At 43.6% G+C, this 22,684-nt stretch overlaps 1 protein-coding gene across 1 annotated transcript; it reads right to left on the bottom strand.

Moving 5' to 3' along the window:
• Positions 1-661: 661 nt before the first annotated feature.
• LCT (lactase) lies at positions 662-22,147 on the bottom strand. The gene is made up of 17 exons (XM_019472189.1): positions 21,484-22,147; positions 19,507-19,586; positions 18,154-18,237; positions 17,092-17,194; positions 16,369-16,447; positions 14,891-15,578; positions 13,859-14,504; positions 11,020-12,579; positions 10,415-10,683; positions 9,674-9,964; positions 7,603-7,801; positions 6,677-6,879; positions 6,179-6,288; positions 4,094-4,228; positions 2,795-3,018; positions 1,629-1,865; positions 662-870 (listed from the first exon to the last, which is right to left on the bottom strand). Exons 1-17 carry the CDS (start codon positions 22,145-22,147, stop codon positions 662-664), a joined length of 5,781 nt encoding a protein of 1,926 aa, XP_019327734.1.
• Positions 22,148-22,684: the final 537 nt, after the last annotated feature.

The following is a 22,684-nucleotide window of genomic DNA, read 5'->3' as shown; positions in this document are numbered from 1 at the left end:
ACCACGTACTGTGCACCTCATTGTCAGAGACCTAAATATGAGAGGTGTTCCACGCTGCTTTGGATTCCTAGTTAGAGGAGATTTAATTAAGTATTGCACACTGTACTGGCATAGCACTAGGGCCACTTCCATTGGGTTTTTTTAAATAATTTATGACACATAATTCAAAAAATGCCATATATGAAATAAAGGAAAGGGGGGGGGAAAAACCCCAATGCAGTAGCTGCAATAGGACAGTACATTCTCCTAGACCAGTTTTCACCAGCGTAGACAGACACTTGTCTTGGCAACACTAAGAAGCTGTAGAGTTTCTAGGGGATGCTCTCGGATCCCTTGAAGAGACCTGCATTATCCAAGGGGAGATGATGAAGCAAGAACAGATTTAGGTTCAGAATCCTTATGCAGACAGAAACAAGCAATTTTACTTTTGTCTTTAAGAAATCAACTCAATGATGCCTGGGGAGAAAAGAGGCATTTAACGTAGAAAAAAAATTTCCTTTGTATTTTAAAGTTGGTAAGCAAACAACACAATGACAGGGAGCTAGCGCTAAGGCAAGACACAAAGTTGCAGCAGTACAAGCACTAGGTTTCTTTTCCTGGTGCTACAGGCTTTTTTTTTTTTTTAATAAAAAAACAAAACATGCTTTAGCAAGTGGAAACTTTACAGTTTACTAAGTTCCATGTGTGACAGTTTACAGGATCTTTTGGATAATTTTCCATACATACATGCAAGAGCAGCCACGCCCAGTGCTCCAACTGCAGAAAGAGCAAAAAGCACATACAGCGCTATTTCTGCGCTTTGTGATGTTAAATCTAATCCCAAAAAACGCACGCTGTCAGCTGGTCCTGGTGTGGCGTCTGTGGGCGTCACTGTCCGGGGGGAAACAAGAAGAAACTATTAGTGTGCAGCCTGGGGTGAACGCTTTCATGCATGGGTGTGCGTTGCTGCTTCCTGCCTCTACGAGGCTTTCAGCGTCGCTGTTCACTACTCTGGCAGTAGCCGTAATTCTTTGGGATCAGACACAATTCTAGCTCAGAGTAAAGGCACAACTGAGGCTGATGGTGCAATTCTTGAGCCTCCAGGAGAGGCAAGTATTCTCTGGCAGCCGTGGTCGTCCCAAAAAGCCGATAAAAACAATTATTTAAAAACCCCACACTAACACTGGTTGCTGTTCAGTGTGCTCCTCGAGTTCAGAGAACATAAATGACAAAAGAAGCAGTATTTCCAAAGGCTTACCCAAAACACCGATCCATATAAAGTATTCAAAATTGGTTAGAAAAAATTATGTAGGAATACTGAATATGTATGGTTTGGAAGACATCTTAGGCAGTTCTCTTAATCAGAGAGAAGTAGAATGGAGTAACTTTTTGCTGCATTTTGGAGACGGGCACGTACCGAGGTGCTATAGCACAAAATTTAGTCACTGTTCTGGTTTCACATACAGAAGTGACGCAATTCCACGTGAATGTCTTCAGTCATAACTGAAGACTAGGCAGTGCACTGCTGGAGCCCTTAAAAAGAATATTGCAGAAAATGGTGGTGTCTTTAAAGACTGTAGATTATGGAAATCTTTTGGGATTAGAATCGGATGCACACACGGAGGCATGATTTCTGCTGCATCACTTACCTTCAGGCTTCTGTTCCAGACAGGGATGGGGGCCCGTTGCTGGGTCTGGAAACCCGTTGCAGTTTATGATCTGCGAGTAATACCTGGCAGAGGCCTTGGGGCGCCGGGGCAAGTTGGGGTCTGTGAAATTCACGTGATAGAACCCAAACCTTTCGTCAAAGCCCACTGCCCACTCGAAGTTGTCCATCAGCGTCCACGCGGTGTAGCCTCGTAAGTCGACGCCGTCGAGCACAACGGCTGTTAGGAGGACCAGGCAGAGCAGGTTAGGTGTGCAGCCGGGTGAGAGGAGGCACCACCACTAGGCCAGCAGTGGCACAAAGATGCTCCAGGACACTACACAGCAGCAGGGTGCCGAGTGCAGCGAGGTTATTGCCACACCGGCCTCACTGGGTTTGCCCTCTCCCTGTTCCCACCTCCCTCACATCTTGCCTTAGCTCAGTTGCTTTGAGGTAGCTCAGCTGCCAAGTTACAGCTAACGAGCAACCAGGGTAGCTCAGCCAGCCTGCCACGATTGGAGGCTGCTTTTCTCTGCTCCAAAAATGAAAGCTTTTGTCTAATAAGCAAAGGTTTAGGAATCGAGAAGAAAAGCCACCAACATGCAACCGTTGCTTAAACAAGCGCTTGTGGGGCCTCGCTGCCACAAGGCGGTAAGCGAGCGCTTTCTGAACATCTGGCTGGTGGCTCCCGGTACGGCAGAAAAGCAAACTGAAAAAGCCCTTCCTCGATGTTGCTCGGCCACTGCTGTAACTGAAACCAGTTTGGGTTGGGGTTTTTTTGTTTTTAAAAAGATGCAGTTTTTAGACACAGCAGTAGTCAAACTAGAAGGCAAAATAGGTATTCATAGCAGTCACCCGTCAAGTAGTGGAACCTTCTTCTGCCAGATGCAGCTATACAAGGGAGCTGCAGTTACCCTGCTAAACCCAGGGTTTGTTCTTCCTTTAGATCACCTTTCCCTGCAAAGTCGTGGCTATCCGTGGCCAGTTTCTGCTAAACCCAAAGGCTCTCAGAAGTGGATACAGAGTAAACCCACGTGGGTGTGCAACTTGCAAGTGTGATGGCAGTGGTCTTTCAGCTCTTCACAACTTGCTTTATACGCCTCAGCCGTGTGGCCAGACACTGCTGCTTGCTAGAGATTTGGATGAGCAGATTTAAATAATCGCTCTTACCTTTCAGTGCTTCGTTAATGTAGCTCCGATAGTAATGCGTTCGCCAAGTGTCATTGAAGTCTAAGGCTCCCCTTTCTGAGATCCCATTTTCAGTCACATAAATCGGAGGGTTGTTGTACTCTTTCTTTATCCATCTCAGGAGCTTTCGGAAACCAAAGGGTGTCACCTTTAGCCAGAAGGAACCGGAGTTCAGCCAGCTGCGGTCGGTTACTGAAGCTACACCCCTGCGGAGGAGGACACAGTGATCAAGGGACCAGTCCCAAGTGCCTGCCGCCGTGCCTGGCACCTCATTGCTGCAGGGCTGAGAAATACGGTGCTGAGCTCTGCGGAAAACTGAACCAGAGGTGACGTTGTGGCAAGCCGGGGAAAGCACGGCGGGCTGAGGTGGTGCTGGTGCTTACAAGCCTCCAGAAAACACTTCTCATACTTTGCTTTACAGTCGTGTTCTGCTTAAATCAACTGTGGCTGAGGATGTGATGTTCTCTCCAAATCTTTGTCCGTTGACACCATTTCTGATGTTCAACGTCTAATGCAGTGCTTGAGCACACAAAATTGCCATTAACACCTACGTCCAGGAATGCAAGACGGAGCCCAGTGTCCTACGGGGCTAAACCACAGGGGCTGGGATGCAGCAGCAAGGGGAAGTGACAATAATTTCATATCTTCTCTGTGGAAAGGTTTCGGAAAACAGCCTGTGTTCACCCTGTGTGTGGTCCCACCGTTACCTTAATTCTCATCAGAAAAACCAGTAAGCTCCTATTGTTTACCTTTGGAAGCTGGGGAAAGAAATGGGTACCTAAATAAAAATCTTGACTTATGTATACTTAACCATGAAGTCATTTAGATGCTTAGGCTTTGAACTTATGTTTACCCGATGTGGTGAGGGAACTAACAACTGTTTAACAGCAAATGGAGCAGTACCCATAAACCAGGATAATCTAGCAGTTCAAACTGCGGATTGGGGGCAGGAAATACAATAAATACTGTTTACAGCTGATCCCAAACTATTGGGAGACTCACAAGTGTGGATTCCTTCCTTTAGTAGATCCTCTAATTTTCTTTGTTCTGTTTTAAACATTCATATTTACCATCAGGTCTGTAAAAAAAGGCCTGTTGCTGGACTTCTGTGAAAATAACAGTATGGCAGATACTGTTGGGGGGTATTTTCCCTGTTATTGGTTACGACAGCTTAAAATATTTGTCTCACGGCTTTATTTGCTATCAGTTTACATTGCTCAGTTGGCCCAGGCTCCAGGTGCATATATTTTACTTGACCAATAATTTACATTCATCTCTTACCTATCAGAATCATACGACAGAACCCCAGCAGGGTAGTTTACGTTGTATGTTAAAACCGTAGTATAATGATTTAGACCGAAGTAGTCATATGTGCCTTTAATTCTCTGCTTTTCACTTTCAGTAAATTCTGGAAGTCTGCAATAGAAAACAGAGAAAAGTATAAACCCCTCAAAATGTAAGTCTTCTCAGGATTTCCCCTTCTTTTGCTTCTACCCCTCCCCAGTCCGATTGTATAAACTAAACTAAGCTTTTGCTAGAATATGCAATTCATGCTGCCTGCTCTACTAACGTTCTCCAAGATCTTCCACCGACCAGAAAAGAGACAGCTGGTGGCTAGAGGTTCTGCTCATAGTCAAACAAGAAGTTTGACCATTATCCTGCTTTTTAAGACAGGAAACAGTGTTTGCCCGGTCAGGAATGGGTTGGGAGGAACTGGTGACAACCATTTTGGTTGTCATGTGCTTACCACAACCCTATGGAGACCCAGAGCTGCAGTGTTCGCGAGTGACCTGTCTCAGCCCACCATCCTGCAAGAGCATGACTAGCTCTGACAGAGGGAAGCATGAAATGGTGCCTCCTAGCAGCCAGGGACATCCAGGGGTCCTGTCCCTGCTCAGGGGAGCTGACACGAGCCCCGTCAAAACACTGTACTCCTGCTTGCACACGCTGAAGGTGCAGCCAGCCATCTGTGCTAAGATGTGCTTCACAGCAGCAGGGGAGCAGGCATCTGCTACAAGAGGAGCTCTGCTCTTCTCTGGCAGTAGTAGTACTTGGTAGGTCGTGGCAGTGGCTAATACAGGGTTGTCTCATAAACTCTGGCTTCTACACGGAAACAGTAAAACCTTCTGAGCTTTCTCCCCGAGGTCCACACTTTGAACGCACTCCATGTGTAATGCTGGCATCCCTGATACCAGCACCACAAGCACAAGGGGAGGTACCACGATCCTTCCGGAGGAACATGGGAAAACCCAGGAGAAACTGGGAACTAGGTGCTCTGTGTGGACTCTACCATTTAATCCCAAAGTGCTTGGTTCCCTTCAAAAGGGAGGCCTCCTCAGCAAAGAACATCCCCCCTTTGGGAGCTGCAGCCCTGCACAGAGTAAGAACCGGAGTCAGGGACTCCGGGGTACCCTGGAGCAAGGAACGAGGTTTCAGCTCTCTCTTTTAGCCAGAAGAGGGAGAAAATTCTCCTGGGAATTAGGTCCGTAGGCAATCCCCGCTGAAAATGCAGCCAGTACTCCTGGCAATTTGGTGATGCTTGAGAGTTTGCAGTCTTAGACTGAGGACAGGACTTCTTCCCCAGACTGAGATGCTTGGGCACGTTATCTCATAAAGCAACACACAGTGACTTTGCTGTCTTATTAATGGCAGCAACCGCCAGAGAAGAAATAACGTGTCCAAAAAAGCGCTCAAGAATGCAAGTGTTTTAGGCCCATATAAAAGCATAACTCCAATCTTGAAGAGACCTGCCCTTGCTGCAGAGCACACACCGACTCTTCCACCATCCTCCCTCATTTCAAAACAAGTGGTCTTTCACATTTTCAGAGAGGAATGATCAGGAATAGCCCCAGACCTAATATACCCCATCAAATTGCTATTAAAGTGAAGAGGGAAAAAAGTGCTTTCCTTATATGTGCCTAAAAAGGGAGAGAAAAGGAAAAACATTCATGATGGAGCACTGCTAGCACAATAGGTTAAGAATAATTAATGGGAATGGAAAACGGGAAACAATTCAGAGGCACCAATGCGTTCTCGGTGCTCGAGTTCAGGACATCATTTTAAGAACAGTTAAAACACATTTACCATGGTCAGGTAAAGCACTGTGGCTAATGCAGAGCATTTACTATGTCACTCTGAGCTGCCAACTTACTACCCCAAAGATATGCTGTATTAGTAAATTTAGTTTTCAAGAGAGGTAAAGATAGGGAAGGGGCAAAATGTACACTAGAGTTTTGCTGTGAGGATACAGTAAGATTTTTTTACAGTAGCATTGCAATAGAATCATTGAAATTTAGCACTTCTTTCAGAAAAGCAGGTTTCAGCACAGCAAGTAAAACAAAAGCAAATATGTGCCTGGGCTCTTACCGGGACTGGCTCAGACCCTGAGCCAGACTGCGTTCCCGAATCCTCGTTTTCATCACTTCGTTATAATCGCCGTTTTTGAAAATGGGATGAGCAAACCAACCTAGAAAAAACTAAGCCAGGGAATAAGGGAGAAGGATAAATTATGTACCAAAGCAAGGGATTTAACCATTCCTCTTCATGTGCTGCTTTATATGTAGTACCTGAATTTATAATGAACAGGCACATGGAGATATGCAGAGATGCCCATTCAGTGGCAGAAAATTTAACAAGCTTTTGGCACTGCAATCATATTTTGTCTCAATTGTGTTGCATACTCGATCAGCCACCAGAAGAGGGAGATCTCCCCTCGCAGTGGTGCCTCTGACTCATCCTTTTCTTTCGTGCTGGCATGGTGAGATGCTGACCTGGGTTTTGGGCATCTCCAGCACCCAGGATGGGGGTGCCACCATGAACAAACCCAGGAGCAGCAGGGAGAGCTGCGACTGGGTGTCTCTGTACCTGCAAGTATCGTCTGGCAGCATTGATGTCCTCCTGGTTGTGTGGGTTCCTTGGTTCTGCCCAGTCAGAGTTGATGGTGATAGAGATTAATCCTCCTTGTTTTGCCCGGTAGGTCTCATTGTAGAGGTGCCAGGCTTCCGCATGGGCCTTTATTAAGTTGTGCCCCACCACATAAGGGGCTCGCCCTGGCTGAACGGAGATGCCTGCAGAGACAGTGACAGCACAGGCAGTGGAGCAGCAGTTCCCAGCTTTCTCATCGGCTGCTTCCCAGGTTAACACAACACCCAGGACACCCAGAACTGCCTGCTGGTAAATGAATAAACGTGCAGCACCTGGTGCCCTCAGGCCCAGCCCTGGGCTGAGATGGCTGCTTTGGCAGAGACAGCTGACGGTGCAGCTGCAGCGGGCAGGCTGTGTGGGACCCCGCATTGCCCCTTCCTCCCCCTGCGGCGGGACACGGGCTGGCTCAGCTCTCTGCCTGTGCAGGGCTGCCAGCCCCAGCAACAGGCTGCTGCCGCCAGTACGGAGAGCAGAAAGCTGTGTGCTCAGGCCAGCTCCCATCCCTCCCCTTCCCCTGCTTCTACCCTACAGCTGAGCTTGGCCCTCCTCCAGCCCTAACCCTTCTCCACAGTCACTGGAGCTGCTCTGGAAATGGGGTCTGCTCCAGGCAGCAAGTCTAATCCAGAGGTTGCAGAGGAGGGGTGGGTTAGAGGAGTGGAAGAAGGAGGATGGGTCTTGGAGGGGACAGGCAAAGTGAAAGGAGGATCCGTTCACCACCCCACAGCAGTCCAAACCCCATTTATCCCCACCACACCATCCTCCTTGCTCTACCTGTGCAAGCCCCTAGCATCTATTCTGCTGCAGCATAAACCAGAGTTGTGCCTACAGTGCTGCAAAGGCTCTGAGGTTATGCCCAGCAGTCTTACCTGGAGCAGCTGTGCCAACACCATAGCCAAGATATGCAGTGTTGTAGGGTTCATTGAGGGTTATCCAAAATTTCACCTTATCTCCCAGTCTCTGGAAGAGGAGCTCAGCATATTCCTTAAACCTCTGAACTATAGTATCATTCTCCCACCCACCGATGTTCTGCAGCGCCTGTGGGAGGTCCCAATGATAGAGAGTTACCTGTGGGGAAAGACAGCAAGGGAAAGGACTCAACCTGTCACTTACTTTCAGAAATAAGGTCAATAACCCAGCCTCCTTTATGAACATGAATAAACTGTGCTTTGATCTGCAGCTACCTTTTCCTAACGGTGTTTGAGTTTGTAGCGATCACTTGCGCACTCAAATAAAATCGCTTTTTGCCAGTGTTTCGGTTTCTTTAGGACATGGGGAAATGACTCGAACTCTAAGGACTGCCTGATGGTGAAGATGAAGCTTTTACCAAAAACCACCACAACCTTGTGACAGCAAGAGCTCATCAGTCAAGAACTGCTGGGGCTGCGCTGACTCTCAGATGACATACAGCCCAACTAAACACCTGTTCGGGCTGGTACATCCGTCGGACCAGCCTAGAGCAACGCCATGAAGGCACAGGTTTGCTCAGGCATGAGCTGACGCTTGTGTAGATATTCCCGTATTGCCCCAGTATGGTGTGCATATACATGTATGCAGCGTTTGGTGCTGCCATGTGCACTCTCTACACGGGCCAGGGCTCTCCCTCGTAGCTCAGCGGCTACCAAGGCAGAAACCTTGGCCACCTTCCCTCCTGGGGAGTCCCTCTGTCAGAGTGCCGTGGCCAGAACAAAGGAAAAGGTTGTTTTCTTCCAGTCACCCCACTGTATCATTTCAATAACAGATAGAGTAGCTACGTGGCAAAACTATGAAGAAATCGATAAAACAGTTCTACACAACAAAAATATATGTAACTATCTATACTCCTATACTTGTTTATCCTACCTGTAAGTAGGACAGGGATAGGTAATAGACATTTGAAGAACCATCTTTAAATACACTTTTTATAACTTTTTCTTTTCCCAGGCACTTCCTAACAGTGTTGGTTTAGGTACTCAGTTCTTACAAAAGAACATTAAACTCACTTTAGGAGGGACTGTCCCATTATGGTTACATTACATCTACAGCTTAGCTTTGCAGGTGATGTATTAACCATAACACTCCCAGCAAGGAACCCAAATATTCTAACTTACCAGAGCCTGCTTGGCTAAGCAAGGAGTTTCTTAATGAGCTATAACTCAAAAAAGCAACCATATAAAAAGTGGGAACAAGTGCAGACAATGAAGAAAACAAGGAAATTGGAAAAACCAACTCCTTCCCGATTCTGCAAGTACACTGTTAACAAAAAAGAAGTTCAGAGAAAGCAGGAGTGAGCTGCTGAGCGGAGGAAGACTGCCTAGTGATGGAAACTGCTTAACAATCTTCTTGCCTTGGTCTCCATAGGTAAGACTGCTCCCAGACCTCTGTGTGTACCAGCATGGTTTGGGGAGGACAGGGACAGCCAGCAGTATACAGAAAAAAGGTACATGTGTCCAAGTCTATGGAGACAGGTTAGATTCACCCAACAGTGCTGAAAGAGCTGATCGATGCAGCGGTGAGGTCACTGTCCGTGAGATGTGACAAACCATGCCGATCAATGGAGCTTCCTGACTCCTGGGAAAAGAATAATGTTACATCTGTCTCCAAGAAAGGCAAGAAGGAGGATCCTGGGAACTACGGCTTGGTCAGCCTCACCTCAGTCTCTGGAAAGATCACTGAGTAGGTCCTTGTGGAATCTACTTCCAAGCACATGAGAGGTGAGAAGGTAATTGGAATCAGCCAAAAATAAGGTTACCGTGATCTTTCTGGGTAGTAATTATTTCTAACATATCACTATATTCCCAGTTCATTTGCTCATGCAAAAACCATGTTTCCTTGCGGAACACAATGAAAAACAATTTCTCTGTGGAGGAGGGCGTGGATGGAAACACACACATGTACTCTGAGCATCAGACTTGGGCTCTGCTATTTTTTAGTTAGCTGAAAGTTACCGTTTTTAGTTACCTGAGGCATAATATTAGCTGCCAGAAGAGCGTCGATAAGCCTTTCATAATAGTTCAGTCCCATTTCATTGATGTATCTGGTGGTCCCATCTGGGAGAATGCGAGACCAGGAGATTGAAAAGCGATAATGAGACACCTGAAGGCTTTTCAGCATTTCCACATCCTCATCGATCTTGTGGTAGCTGTCACAAGCTACGTCTCCAGTGTCATCATTGCTGATTTTCAAGGGAGTGTGAGAAAATTGATCCCAAATGCTAAGTCCTTTCCCATCTGCTCTCCATCCTCCCTCAATCTGTAATTGAAGATGGGGGGGGGGATTGTTAGTAAACTCCAAATTTAGGTCTTGGCCTAGCAAAGAATTCAGCCTGTTAGTCTTTGTGGCACCACACAATATTTTGACTTATCAGCTTAAGACTAGAAATAGTAATGTTTTTACCGTGCCTAGTAAGACCTCTTAGGCCTCAAGGCAAGATGTATTAGCAAAGTACAATGTCACAGAACAGGTATTGTTTCAGTTCACCTGCTGCTCCATGTTGGCTGGCTCTTGTGAAGCCCGTGCTGCTGTCTCAATTCCTGTGGTATAACCATGCCCTTAAATATCTCCAAGTTCCTCCCTTTTACTGCAGTTGTTACACTAACCCTTAATTACAGTAAAACTTAATGTTACAAAAGCTGTAGGAATCTCATCCAAAATGAATTAACTGTCCACAGGTACTTTAAGAGTCCATCTTGGTTTCCTAACCTGATAAGCTGAAGTTGCTACGCTCCACCAAAAGTTCTTTGGAAACTCTCCGTATAAAAACTCGTCTTCTTTTGGCAATGGGATACCATTATTGCGGATGATTTCTGCATAGTACACAGCAGAGCGCTTTGGGGTTCTTGGCCTGTTGGGATTGTGAAAATCAACCTGGTGCAATCCAAATCTTGGATCATAACCATTCAACCATTCAAAGTTATCCATAAAAGACCAAGCGTTGTATCCTTTCAGATTAACGCCATCCAATTTGTAAGCTGAAAGACCAGAAACAAATGGAAGAGCATCAGTGGTATAATCACACATTAAATGAACCAGAAGGAATTCACATACAAGCACATACACACTTTCAGCTTCATAAAGCTGGCACTGGACAACTAAGATCATAAGAGACTCTTCATAGTTGGAGCATACAGAGTACAAACGGCCATGTAAAGGAGATCTTAAAAAGAAACATTATGTTTATATTGTGTTCAGAATATTTAAAGACCAATATCAATTGCTTTTAAAAACTACTCCTCAGAGGAAGAAAGTAACCAGAAATCTGGGGAGGAGACACGCAACACCAACAGAACAAAAGCAAACACTGGTACCTTTTAAAGCTTCATCAATGTATGTTTTGTAGTAAAATATCCTGGTATTGTCATCAACATCCGATTTGGTCTTTATCCCCACCCCATTCTCAATTATGTATATTGGGGGATTTCCATATTCTTCTTTGATCCAGTTCAGTAGCCTCCTCAGCCCCCAGGCCACAGCCCGATGGTCAGTAATAGCTGAGGAAGGCCAGGAGCTGTCAACCTTTGTTACGACTTCCTGGTCATACTCATAAGAGAAGGGCCTCAGCCGGGTCGTTGCATGGGTTACAATTTTGGAGGTGTAGGTGTTGAAGCAGAAGACATCTGCGGTGCCCCTGATGTATTCACGCTCCTCCGCTGTGAAAACCGGTAGGCGAGATGATGGCAGGTTCTGGAGCTCACTCCTGTTCCCAACTTTCCACTTCATGACTTCAGGGTAGTCCCCATTTTTGAAAACCGGGTGTGTAAACCACCCCACCAAAAACTGCAGGTACCTGTCTGCAGCTTCTATGTCCCTGGGGTCACTTGGTGTCTTCGGCTCAACCCAGTCAATATTGGGACAGAGAGCGATGACCCCTCCCTGACTCGCTCTGTATTTGTCATCATATGTGTGGTAGACCCTGGCGTGAGCTTTCAGCAAGATGTGAGCAACCCTGTAGGGAGCACTGCCAGGGTCATTGACATTGGGTGGAAATGCCCCAACGCCATAGCCAACCCAGGCAATGACTTGGGGTTCATTGAACGTAATCCAGAACTTCACCCTGTCCCCAAAGGTCTGGAAACAGAAGTCCGCAAAACTATCAAACAGGTCAATCAGCGTGCTGCTCTCCCAGCCACCAATGTCCTGGAGGGCTTGTGGCAGGTCCCAGTGGTAGAGAGTGACAATTGGAGTGATGTTGTTTGCAACCAGTCCATCAATGAGACGGTTATAGTAGTCAACTCCGTGGCTGTTTATTAAGTTGTTCCTTCCGCTGGGGAAAATTCGAGACCAGGACAGGGAGAAACAATAGTTCTTTACCCCTAAGGCTCTCAGGAGGTAAATATCTTCCTCCACCTTGTTGTAGCTATCACAAGCTATATCTCCAGTATCATTATTCTTTATATTCCCTGGGACATGGGTGAAGTTATCCCAAATGCTGGGTCCTTTGCCATCGGCATCCCAACCTCCTTCTACCTGGTAGGCAGAAGAAGACACACCCCATGTAAAGTCCTCTGGAAATGTCCCATAAAAGTACGTGTCCCTTTCAAAGTCTGTTTGAGATGAAAACTTCTGCCAGACCACCTTTGCCTTGGAGGGAACTTCTGATGCTGGTAAATTCGGCAACTTTGATGGCATGGGTAGGTCAAACACCACTGGCGTAGAAAATCTGTCCAAGACTTTGGATGGGAAACCATTTTTTTCAATAACACTGGAATAGAAATAAGCAGATGCCTTGGGAGTCCTTGGTCTGTTGCTATCTTCAAAATTCACATGATGTAGCCCAAATTTTAGGCTGTACCCCGCTGGACCTTCAAAGCCATCAACCAGGGATCGAGCAATATATGACCGAACATCAACTGTGTCTAGTTTTACCGCTGTCACAGAAACAGTACAAGACACCGTTATTCATTTGAACATTTTCTGAATACAGCACAGCACAACGTAAGCACCACAACTGAGGGTAACAGTGTGATAAGGCAAACATCTACGAATGGTCTTTTAGGCAAAAAAACCCCCCAAACAATTAGAGTATCTGGCAAGAAAAGCAGTCAGCACTGTAATAGAAGCTGGTCAAATACTTAGTGATAAAAATGTGTGAGAAAAGAAATATTAGTCAAGAGATATTTGAGTACAGGGCACTTGTGCCACAGGTATCCCTTTCCCTGTGTTCTTGTTTTCAAGCACAATTCATCAATTTAGGTATATGGCGTTCTTTTAGATTTAACTGCAACGTTACAAGTGTTTAGTGCTTGCCTATCTTCCCTGAGCACAAGAGTTTCTTTTGTGTATCCAATACCAGCAGAAGCAAGTCCAGCATCCTTCCTCTCATTGCCTACAAAAAAGCACTAAATCTCTCTCCTTCCAGAAAAGTTCACTTCCCATGTGCAGTCCATCTTCTTTACTTCTGCTAAGGCATAACAGCAATGCTAAATTGTGTTTTCCATAGCTCTTTTAACACTTCTATCAGTATGTCAAGAACTAGGTCAAGAAGATCAAATGCTGTATACTGATGACCCACATATTTAATACAGCATATTTAATAAAGTTTTCCTGACGGTATTGATTTGTGTCTCTCAAGAGAGTATCAGTCAAATCTCTATTTGAAATCTCAAATCTCTATATCTGTCCAGAACTTCAGTGACTAATATTAATTTTTATGTCAATTGATAAGCAGTTTGCAAAGATACAGGCATACCTTGAGCCTTGCTCAAAACGATAGACATATAAATATCTCCCTAACAATTCTAACCTGAAATGGTACAGGATGCTGTCAGTTAGATCTGCCTTACCAGTAAAGACATCGTTCAGTCCTGATCTATGAGATCTCTGTAGGCAAGAGCCTGCCTGCAGGCAAATCATCTTCAGGGGAGCTGAAGTATATAAACACTGTTCTCACAGAGGGACTGATATTAGGGTCCAGGCTACATTAATCCATATATATGAAAAACCTATTCCCATATCTAAACAGAATGGAGAGTTCCGTATCTGGACACCAGGTAGGCTGAAGTATATGAGATCACACCACACACACAATAAGCAGCTGACCTCATGTCACCATGCAAGTGGGGATGTTTTAAAGTTAACGCCCACGGAAGTGATAGAATAACTAGTTGCCATTATTAAAAAAAACCCAAAATTTTAATTTCTCCATACCTTTTAGAGCCTCATTGATGTACTGGCGGAAATAATCCACTCGCAGAGTGTCATTAATAAGATCCCCTGCATCTTCTGTCGGCATACCATTTCCTGCTATGTAAATGGGGATCTTTGTCCCTGTATATTCCTGGGACACAAACTTCAGCAGCCTTCTTAATCCCCAAGGGACCACATGGATCCAAGAAGAGGCAGTCTGTGGCCAAGAAGGATCTACATGCAAGGAGAAGTTCCCGATGCTCTCATAGCTTGGTGTGCAGGTCCCATTAGTCACAGCACTGACCAGGCGAGAAGTGTAATGGGAAAGACCAAAAAAATCTGCAGTCCCTTTCACCCAGGACTTCTCCTCTTCTGTAAACAGAGGCAGCTGTGCAACTGTTGTGGAGCACTGCTGGTTTACTTCCTGGATCTGAGCCTTCAGGATATCTGGGTAATCACCATTAACAAATATAGGGTGAGCAAACCAGCCAAGCATGAACTGCAGGTACCTCTCAGATGCCCTCACGTCCTCAGAGCTGGTTGGAGTCTTGGGTTCAGCCCAATCCGAGTTCAGCACCAGCCCCACCTTTCCCAGTTGCTGAGAGCGGTATTTGTCATTATACAGGTGCCAGACCTTGGCATGAGCCTTGAGAATTGTGTGAGCCACCTGGGGGCAGAAAGCAGAGGAATATGTGACACACTGCTTTGTACAAGAACTCTTAAGCATTGAGATGATTGCCATGTGAGAATATCATCTCCACCCAAAAGAAGAAACCTCGACAAAACAAATAATCATAGCCAGAGAGTGCAGTAGGTTTTGGGTTAAGCAGAATCTGGCTATCCAACAACACCAGTTTTCAGAATAGAAAAATAAAATAAAGACTTCTAGCACCCATTAACTACCCCATTTTTTTGCAAGTATCATAAATCCAACAAGCAAATAGTTGTCTCAAAGGCCACATTAGGCTTGAACATAGTTAAAGTACAGAACCATCAGAGGAAAACAACACAATAATGGAAGCTGCAGGATCCCAGTTATTCCTGTGTCCCTACCTTGTAAGATGCTACTCCTGGGTCAGTGATTCCTGGGGGATGCTCTCCGGTGCCATAGCCAGCGTAGCTGATAACCCAAGGCTCATGGAAAGTAATCCAGAACTTGACCCGATCCCCAAAAGTGGCAAAGCAGAAGTCTGCATAGTTTATAAAAGCATCTATGATACTGTCATTCTGCCAGCCACCAAGAACCTGAAGAGCTTGTGGGAGGTCCCAGTGGAACAGAGTCACCATGGGCTCAATGTTAGAGTCTAGCAACCGGTTAATTAATTGGTTGTAATAATCAACACCCTTGGAGTTGATGGTCTCGTTGGTGCCAGCAGGGAAAATTCTAGGCCAGGATACAGAAAATTTGTACAGTTGGGGATGAAGACCCCTAAGTAGGTAAACGTCGTAGCTGGTTTTATAGTAGCTGTCACATGCCACGTCTGCTGTTTGGTTCATGTAGGCATGACCTGCATGCCCAAACTGATCCCAGACGCTCTCTCCTTTCCCATCCTCTGCCCAAGCTCCTTCAGTGTTAAAGGCACCTGTAGATGTGCCCCAGAGGAAACCACTTGGAAAAACATCTTGCAGAAAAGAATCCCTCTCCAGTTCAGACTGTTTAGCAAATCTTTCCCAAACTGTTTGATAGGAGGAGAGAGGGGCAAGAACAGCATCTGGATTCTCCTGTACAGTATTTGTTTTGCTGGAAATAGAATAAAAAGAAGTTACAATCTCCAAGGTGGATGCCAGTGCCACAGAACTTGCAAACATGGAGGATAAAAGAATCGTTTGCTTCCCATTCAGCTGACATAAGCCTCTTAGGGTATAGTTCCTTTGCCATCTGATCAATCCAGCCTACTGCCTAGCAGATGGAGGTGGAGTGCAATGAGCTAACTGCTGAGCGGCTCAAGAGCTATGTATCTAATGCATTTCTTTGCAGGTAAATTCTCATAATTCATTACAGCTAGGTCAAAGGCGCAAACAAAATCCTTGCAGTGTGTAGCAATTTCACATGCTACAACTGCTCTCATGAGTGTCCACAGGATAAGCTAAAACTAATCAATCCTGCTTCTGTAATCCTTAGCATCTCCCTGCACAATGACATCTCCTACATTTCTGTAGGGCCAATTGGCTTCTCTCCTACGAAAGCCTCTCTTGTATTTATTTATTTATTTACTTATTTATTTATTTATTTATTTTTAACTATTTTGCTCTTGAAAAGAACAGAAGGCTTGGAAAATGTACCTGTTACTATTGGCTTGAAGGTGCAATCTGGGTAACCAAGGATGAGAGAGTCAAGAGGATTACATTGCCTGTAATAGTAGGATAAAGGATTGCCTGTAATAGCAAGAGACGGGGCTCAGCAGAAAGGCGTTCCTTTCCAGTCCTTTCAGCAGGCTTCACCACTAAAACTGTCTTGTGTCTGCCTGCACATATGTTTCTAGAGGACACCATTTTATTATAGTATCTGATTTAAGGGATAAAAGCTGTACCTTAAAACATGAGATGATGAGAAGTCCAAGAACTCATTAACATCATACCCAATCGTACGTGTCTCTTCTTTATTAATAGCTGAAAACAAACAAATGGTAAGTGATGGATTTAGTCACAACTTAGATGCCATGGACTGCATGACACTACTTGTACATACAATCACACCTTTAGAAACAAGGTGCTTTTCATAACTAATAGCTGTTTTTCTCAGATCAAATACATTGAGTTTTTATTAGGTATTCACAATTTCATGTTAAAAAATGATCATAGAATCATAGAATCATTTAGGTTGGAAAAGACCTTTAAGATCATCGAGTCCAACCGTAAACCTAGCACTGCCAAGTCCACCACTAAACCATGTCCCTAAGCACCTCATCTACACATCTTTTCAATACCTCCAGGGGTGGTGACTCCACCACTTCCCTGGGCAGCCTGTTCCAATGCTTGACAACCCTTTCAGGGAAGAAATTTTTCCTAATATCCAATCTAAACCTCCCCTGGCACAACTTGAGGCTGATGAAAATGATGAAAAGCTTTGGGGAAGTTTTCCTGCTTCCCCTCCCTCAACACTGACCATCCACCCTTAATTTTCCGAGAAGGCTATGAAAGAAACCGTAAAGTTATTTTATCCAATAGCAGCAGACAAATTTGAACTCCCTCTATAATTTGTCATGCAGAACTTAGCTAAAAAACTCTCCTCTTTCTTGAAATATGTCACTCACCTGTGACAATGGCAGCTACTGGTATGAAAGGATTCTCTTCCATGGAACCACAATCAAGGAACTGTAGACTAAAAACCAAGATCTCTATGTCCTTCCAGACATTCTGCAAAACCAGAAGTCAGAGACTTGTATGAAAAGAAGCATCAGCCAGCTAGTAGAACCATGCTCTTGGCATTTGTTGCTTTAAACACAGAATAGGAAATACCTAGAAGACTGAGAATCGGTGATAAAGTTCTTCAAAGTTAAATTCATAAATCAACAGAGTAAGCATTAAATACCACCCACTATTTTTCTCTGATCCAAAAAAAAGCCCAATGCAAATCAAAGCATAAACCCCAGATCTATCATTGAAAAGGCACAAGGAACTATGTCCTTTTTTGAAAGCTTACTTGGTAAGAATCTGTTGCCATAAATGGCCCACTCCAGATTTTTAGAGTGACTGCAGCATGCTGGCACCCTGAAGAGAATGAGTCACATGGGTAGCTCCTTATTCTGCTACTCAGTTGCTGGATGACTCTCGTCTTACGGATTTTAGGAATGCAATTCTCCACCAGAAGTTTAATATACTAGCCTATAGCATCACTGACGTTGCTGCCATGTGATCTAACCCTTTCACAAACTCATCCTCACTGACATTTCTAGCACTGCCTCTACTGATGAAGAGTTGCGAAGTTTGGTGGTACAATTGCAGAACACATGCTAGACTAAAATAGCGTCTTTTAGTGTACAGGTTTTAGCCTAACAGCTTATAAAACACTTAGGATGTGAGAGAGAAGGTTTTTCAGTCCTGGACAAAAGAATTAAGCCGTTCCAATCGTTAATGCATCGATAATGAGCACTGACCAAGACGATCCTTTCCAGCACTTTCAAACACCTGTTTTTAAGTCAGAATAACAACAGGGAAGTAAGTGAGCGGTATGCAGCTGTTTCCTAGTGTAGCTGTTGTCTGAGCTGTCACAGCAAATCAGAACTGTTTAGACACGCATCAAGAAACATGAAATTCCCCTTCTATTTATGGTCTGTTGTCCCCTGCTATACTTTGAACACTGTGCATAAAGTTACCTGGAATTCACTCAATTTCTTGTAGAAATCTGTTTCATTTCCACAACAGTACCGAAGGCTGAGAGACAGAAAGTCTACTGAATCCTGGAAACAAGAAAAGGAAAAGAATAATTCTGGAGTAAAATGCAATTTTTGCAGGTATTATGTTGAAAATATATAAAATTGTAAAATAATTGACAAAGATACGTTGCTGGAGTAAGAAGCCATACAGCTGTATGGGACCCCTGGACAATATAATGAGTACAAAGTGGATACTGTATGGGAAAATGCATTTTGTGTCTCTCCTTCTAAACAAAGTAAAATCTAAACAGCTAAAGGAAATTCTAGGAGTATTTTATGAATTTAATATTGATGATTTAAAGTTGATTCTTTAATTAGTAAGACTGAAGAAGCCTATGATTAATCAGACAGAGAAACCTTTGCAACTATGTGGTTCAGGTAGGCCTTATCAATAATCCTTTGGGGAAAGTTCACTTCAGAAATCTTTAATCATTCCAAACTACAAGTGTTATCCCACTCGAAGTCATCAAGGTCAAGGGAATAGATAGTATTCTTTTATTAAACCAGCTGATGAAGTTGGAAAAAATCTGATAAGCTTTCAGTGTATTTTTCAGTCCAAGGTTTTCTCCTAGTTTAGTGAGCTCATCCAATACATCATCTTTCCTCTCCCTACAAACCACACCTTACTTATATCCTTGAAATGCCGTGCCTACAATATTGCTTACCCTATTACTAAATTTTGAAGGACTGTGAATACAAGCTAAAAACCTTCACTGATACTTGTTCGCTACATCCTACATCAACATCCTCCAGGTGAAGACAACTACTAAGAGGGTTTGGTCTTTACAGGGTTTGGTCATCATCTTTGTAGAGATTATGTTCCATGTTGTGCCATCCCCGTGCAGCTACATCACTTTTAGCACAGCTCCGCCTGTGTTTTAACACAATAAGCAGACTTTTTAAAATAGCGGTTATTTAAAATAAAGTATCTTTTTTATTTGGTGGTGCATTAAGTAGACTTGCAAAGACAATAACAATAGGTACACTTTTTGCAGACGCCTTGTCATTTAAGCATGTATATTGCTAAAATTGCCGATTTGGAGAGCAAATACTTCTCCATATATCTTAATCAGTGCCTACTAGCCAAGAAAGGATGCTGAAGTCATTTTTAAAATCAGCGAGCTCCACATGATCAAACTAATCAAATAAGTAAAATTTACCAAATTGGTCAGTTGGTCAACTTGCTAAAATTTTATTTGACTTGCAACAAGCCACTTGATCCCGTACATAAAAATCAAGCTAAATAAAATCAAATTTATGTAATTTTGGAAATAATTTCTATTAAGGTGTTACCTGAAGAGAAACTGAAAGCAATTCTGATGAAGCATTATCCAAGACATGATCCATTCCTAAAGCAATGGACAGCTTTCCTCCTTGAAAAAACAAGAGGCAGTCTACTAGTTGTATGTTAAGGACAAATAAAAAATTTCGGTTCACTGCAGTTATTTTAAAATCAGTTGGAAATTTTTGAAGATGCGGATCATCAGATAGTGCCCTAGGTAGCTGACTTCAGAATACCCACTATGATTTCAACGGAGAGTTGAAGAAGGAAGAAATTCAAAGGCAGAGTTCAAGGAGTCTTTGTCAATAAATCTTGTCTTATCATGACTGCTCATAAACATCTTAGCACTGTTGCTTGCAGGAAGGTGGATCTGAATACTGCTGTCCAGTGAGTGCCCTTCCACTCCGTGAATAATTATAAGTAATATCTTCAATTTTCATGCCTTTGTGGTGGTTCTACAGTGGTAATTTTTTTAATAATGTATTTTTAAAATCCATTCTGTGCTGGATGCTGCTGAGATGCTGGGATGCCGGGAACTTGGGGGGACAGGTTATGCGGGAGGGAAGCTGGGCAATGCAAAGTATTCCTGACAAATGCAGGAATTAAAAATAAATAAATTAATTAAAAATTTGAAAAAAACATGACTCAGCCAGCTCTACCGGTTGTCTGCCTGGGACAGAAAAACTCCAAGCCCAAAGAAGGCAGACCCAAGAGGACAGCTGCTTAGAAAATCCCAGGTACCCATCATAGAAGAGGTGAAATTCTCTTGCTCTGTGTAACACAGGTAGAGTTAAGATTTAATTACTTTAAAACCCCAGTGTCTGCAATGAGGAAAGTCAAACAAAGGAAGACTTCCTCACACTACTGTTATCTCACAGGAGACTTCTTGTGCCTTGTTTCTTCATGGTTTGAGGTACATTTCAGGAAGTTTTTAATCTTTCCTCTGTGGGTCAGGAAGATGTACACAAAAATACATTATTGTCTACAAAATAGCTTGATTATTATGACTTTGTCATTGTACACAGAAAAAAAAATAGAGCAAGACTGGATTTGAGTAATTTTAAAGTAATTTGTAACTGATAGAGATAATTAATTTTCATTTTACATTAAAAAGTAAATATTTTGTTTCATGTTGTTTTATTTAACTTTTTAAATTTAAACAAAATAATTTCCCTTTGGTTAAATGAGAAATGTCATTCTAAACCATGAGCAGTTTTGTTTAAGTGGATTTGGTCAACACATTTGCAAAGATTTCCACCTTTTAGGTGGAAAGCTGGTAGTTGAATTTGACCTGATTCTTCAGCTAGATCTGGACCTCCAAAGCTGTATTCCTTGGGACCACATCATGCCTTAATGAAAAAGCCTGCACTCAGCATACAGAAGAGATTATAGCTCAGCCACTGACTGATGGCATGATCTTCCTCCCTTAGCTGAAATGGTAGCAATTGCAATCCCAGTTTTCAATGACATTGAAATAAGTAATAAGGCTTTAAAAATGAGATGACTGGGCAGGAATTATTACACATTTAAGGTTTGGTATATGAACAGTATGAGACTACAGTTCATCGGGGGCATCTGCTGGTCTTTAAACTAAGAGAACATGGACAGCAGCCCTTAGAGAAAAAGCATATAAAAGTATTATAATGTTTGGTTTTGAAGTACTAGTTTCTGCTGCTCAAATTAACTGGAGACTATTTAACACTTCCCTGATGCTTAAAAGATTAAATACAAATATGTATACATACACATATATATTATCATCAACTATTTTGGCTATCATTTGAAGTAAAATGCAATTACCAGTAAATTATAAGACAATTATAAAAATAAGGGATTTGAGGGAACCTGTTACTCAAGGATTTCTCTGTAATTCTGAGTACTGATAGCATATTCACACAGAGGTTGCATGTAGCAGTTGCCATTTAATCCCATCACAAAATATTTGTGAAAAAGTCATATAAAAAAATCCCTCTCCCCATTCTCCTTACCCGCCGGCGAGTATTTCTCGTGGTAGACGGTGTAAGCTCTTTCATGAGCGGCAGCTAGGGCCTGGGCTCGGTACTGGGGGTCATCATAAGGCAGGCCTTTAAGGACCTCCGGCAGGTCGCTGAAGGTGAGCCACACATTGACCAGGTCCCCAAAAACACGGAAGCTGAACTCTGCGTATTCCACAAAAAGGTCAGCAAAAGCATTGGCTTTCCAACCCATGGCCTGCGCAGCCACAGCGCCAGGGACATGCTGGTGATGCAGAACTACCACTGGCCTGAGGTCTGCAGCAACCAGGGTCTCGAGCAGCTCCTGGTAGCACTGCACTTGAGCTTCATCTGGCTTCCTGGCATCCCCCTTCGGAAGAATGCGTGCCCATGGCAGGAAGACTTTGTAATGTGTCACCCCGATCTCACGAAGGTGGGAGAAGTACTGGGGCAGCTCAAGAGCCACAAGATCTTGTTGGCACACGTAATCACGGGCTTCAGCCACGGCAGGGCCCTGATCTTCCTTGGGTAGGACTTGGTTCTGCAGCTGCAGTCTATTTACTAACTTGCTGGGTAGAGGTCCAGCAATAGCGATAATATTCTGAGCAAATTCCCCATCTATCCCAAGGCTGGGAGAGACTAACAGAAAGAAGACGACTGCCTTACAAATCAGCTCCATTTCTGGACCTGCTTCAGAAACAGTTACTCCACACTACTTATATTACTAGAAGTAATTAATATTCTGAGCAAATTCCCCATCTATCCCAAGGCTGGGAGAGACTAACAGAAAGAAGACGACTGCCTTACAAATCAGCTCCATTTCTGGACCTGCTTCAGAAACAGTTACTCCACACTACTTATATTACAGTAGAAGTAATATTTAACTGAAATTATCTATTACACAGATAAATCTTCCCAGAACTAGCTGGCACTAGACTGATAACAAATCAGGACTTTCAATCTATAGCTGAACAAACAAATGGACGAATACAAAAAAACACTGTCAAACAATTAGTTGGAGAAAGGTCATACGGAAACACTTTCCGAGATGCTCAGGTTCCCCTTTACGCTTGAACATCAACTGACATTTGTTGATACTGCCTCCATTTCAGAGGAAGATAAAATAAGTAGACAATACTTTTCATCTCCTCTTGGCCCTTTTTGGCTTAAGAGGAATCCCAGCACAGCTCTGGATGCAGAAAATAACAAGAGTGGA

Source organism: Aptenodytes forsteri, unplaced genomic scaffold, assembly GCF_000699145.1.
Source record: "Aptenodytes forsteri isolate BGI_AS27 unplaced genomic scaffold, ASM69914v1 Scaffold11, whole genome shotgun sequence".
Classification (NCBI taxonomy): domain Eukaryota; kingdom Metazoa; phylum Chordata; class Aves; order Sphenisciformes; family Spheniscidae; genus Aptenodytes; species Aptenodytes forsteri.
This window is presented reverse-complemented; position numbering and strand designations above follow the sequence as displayed.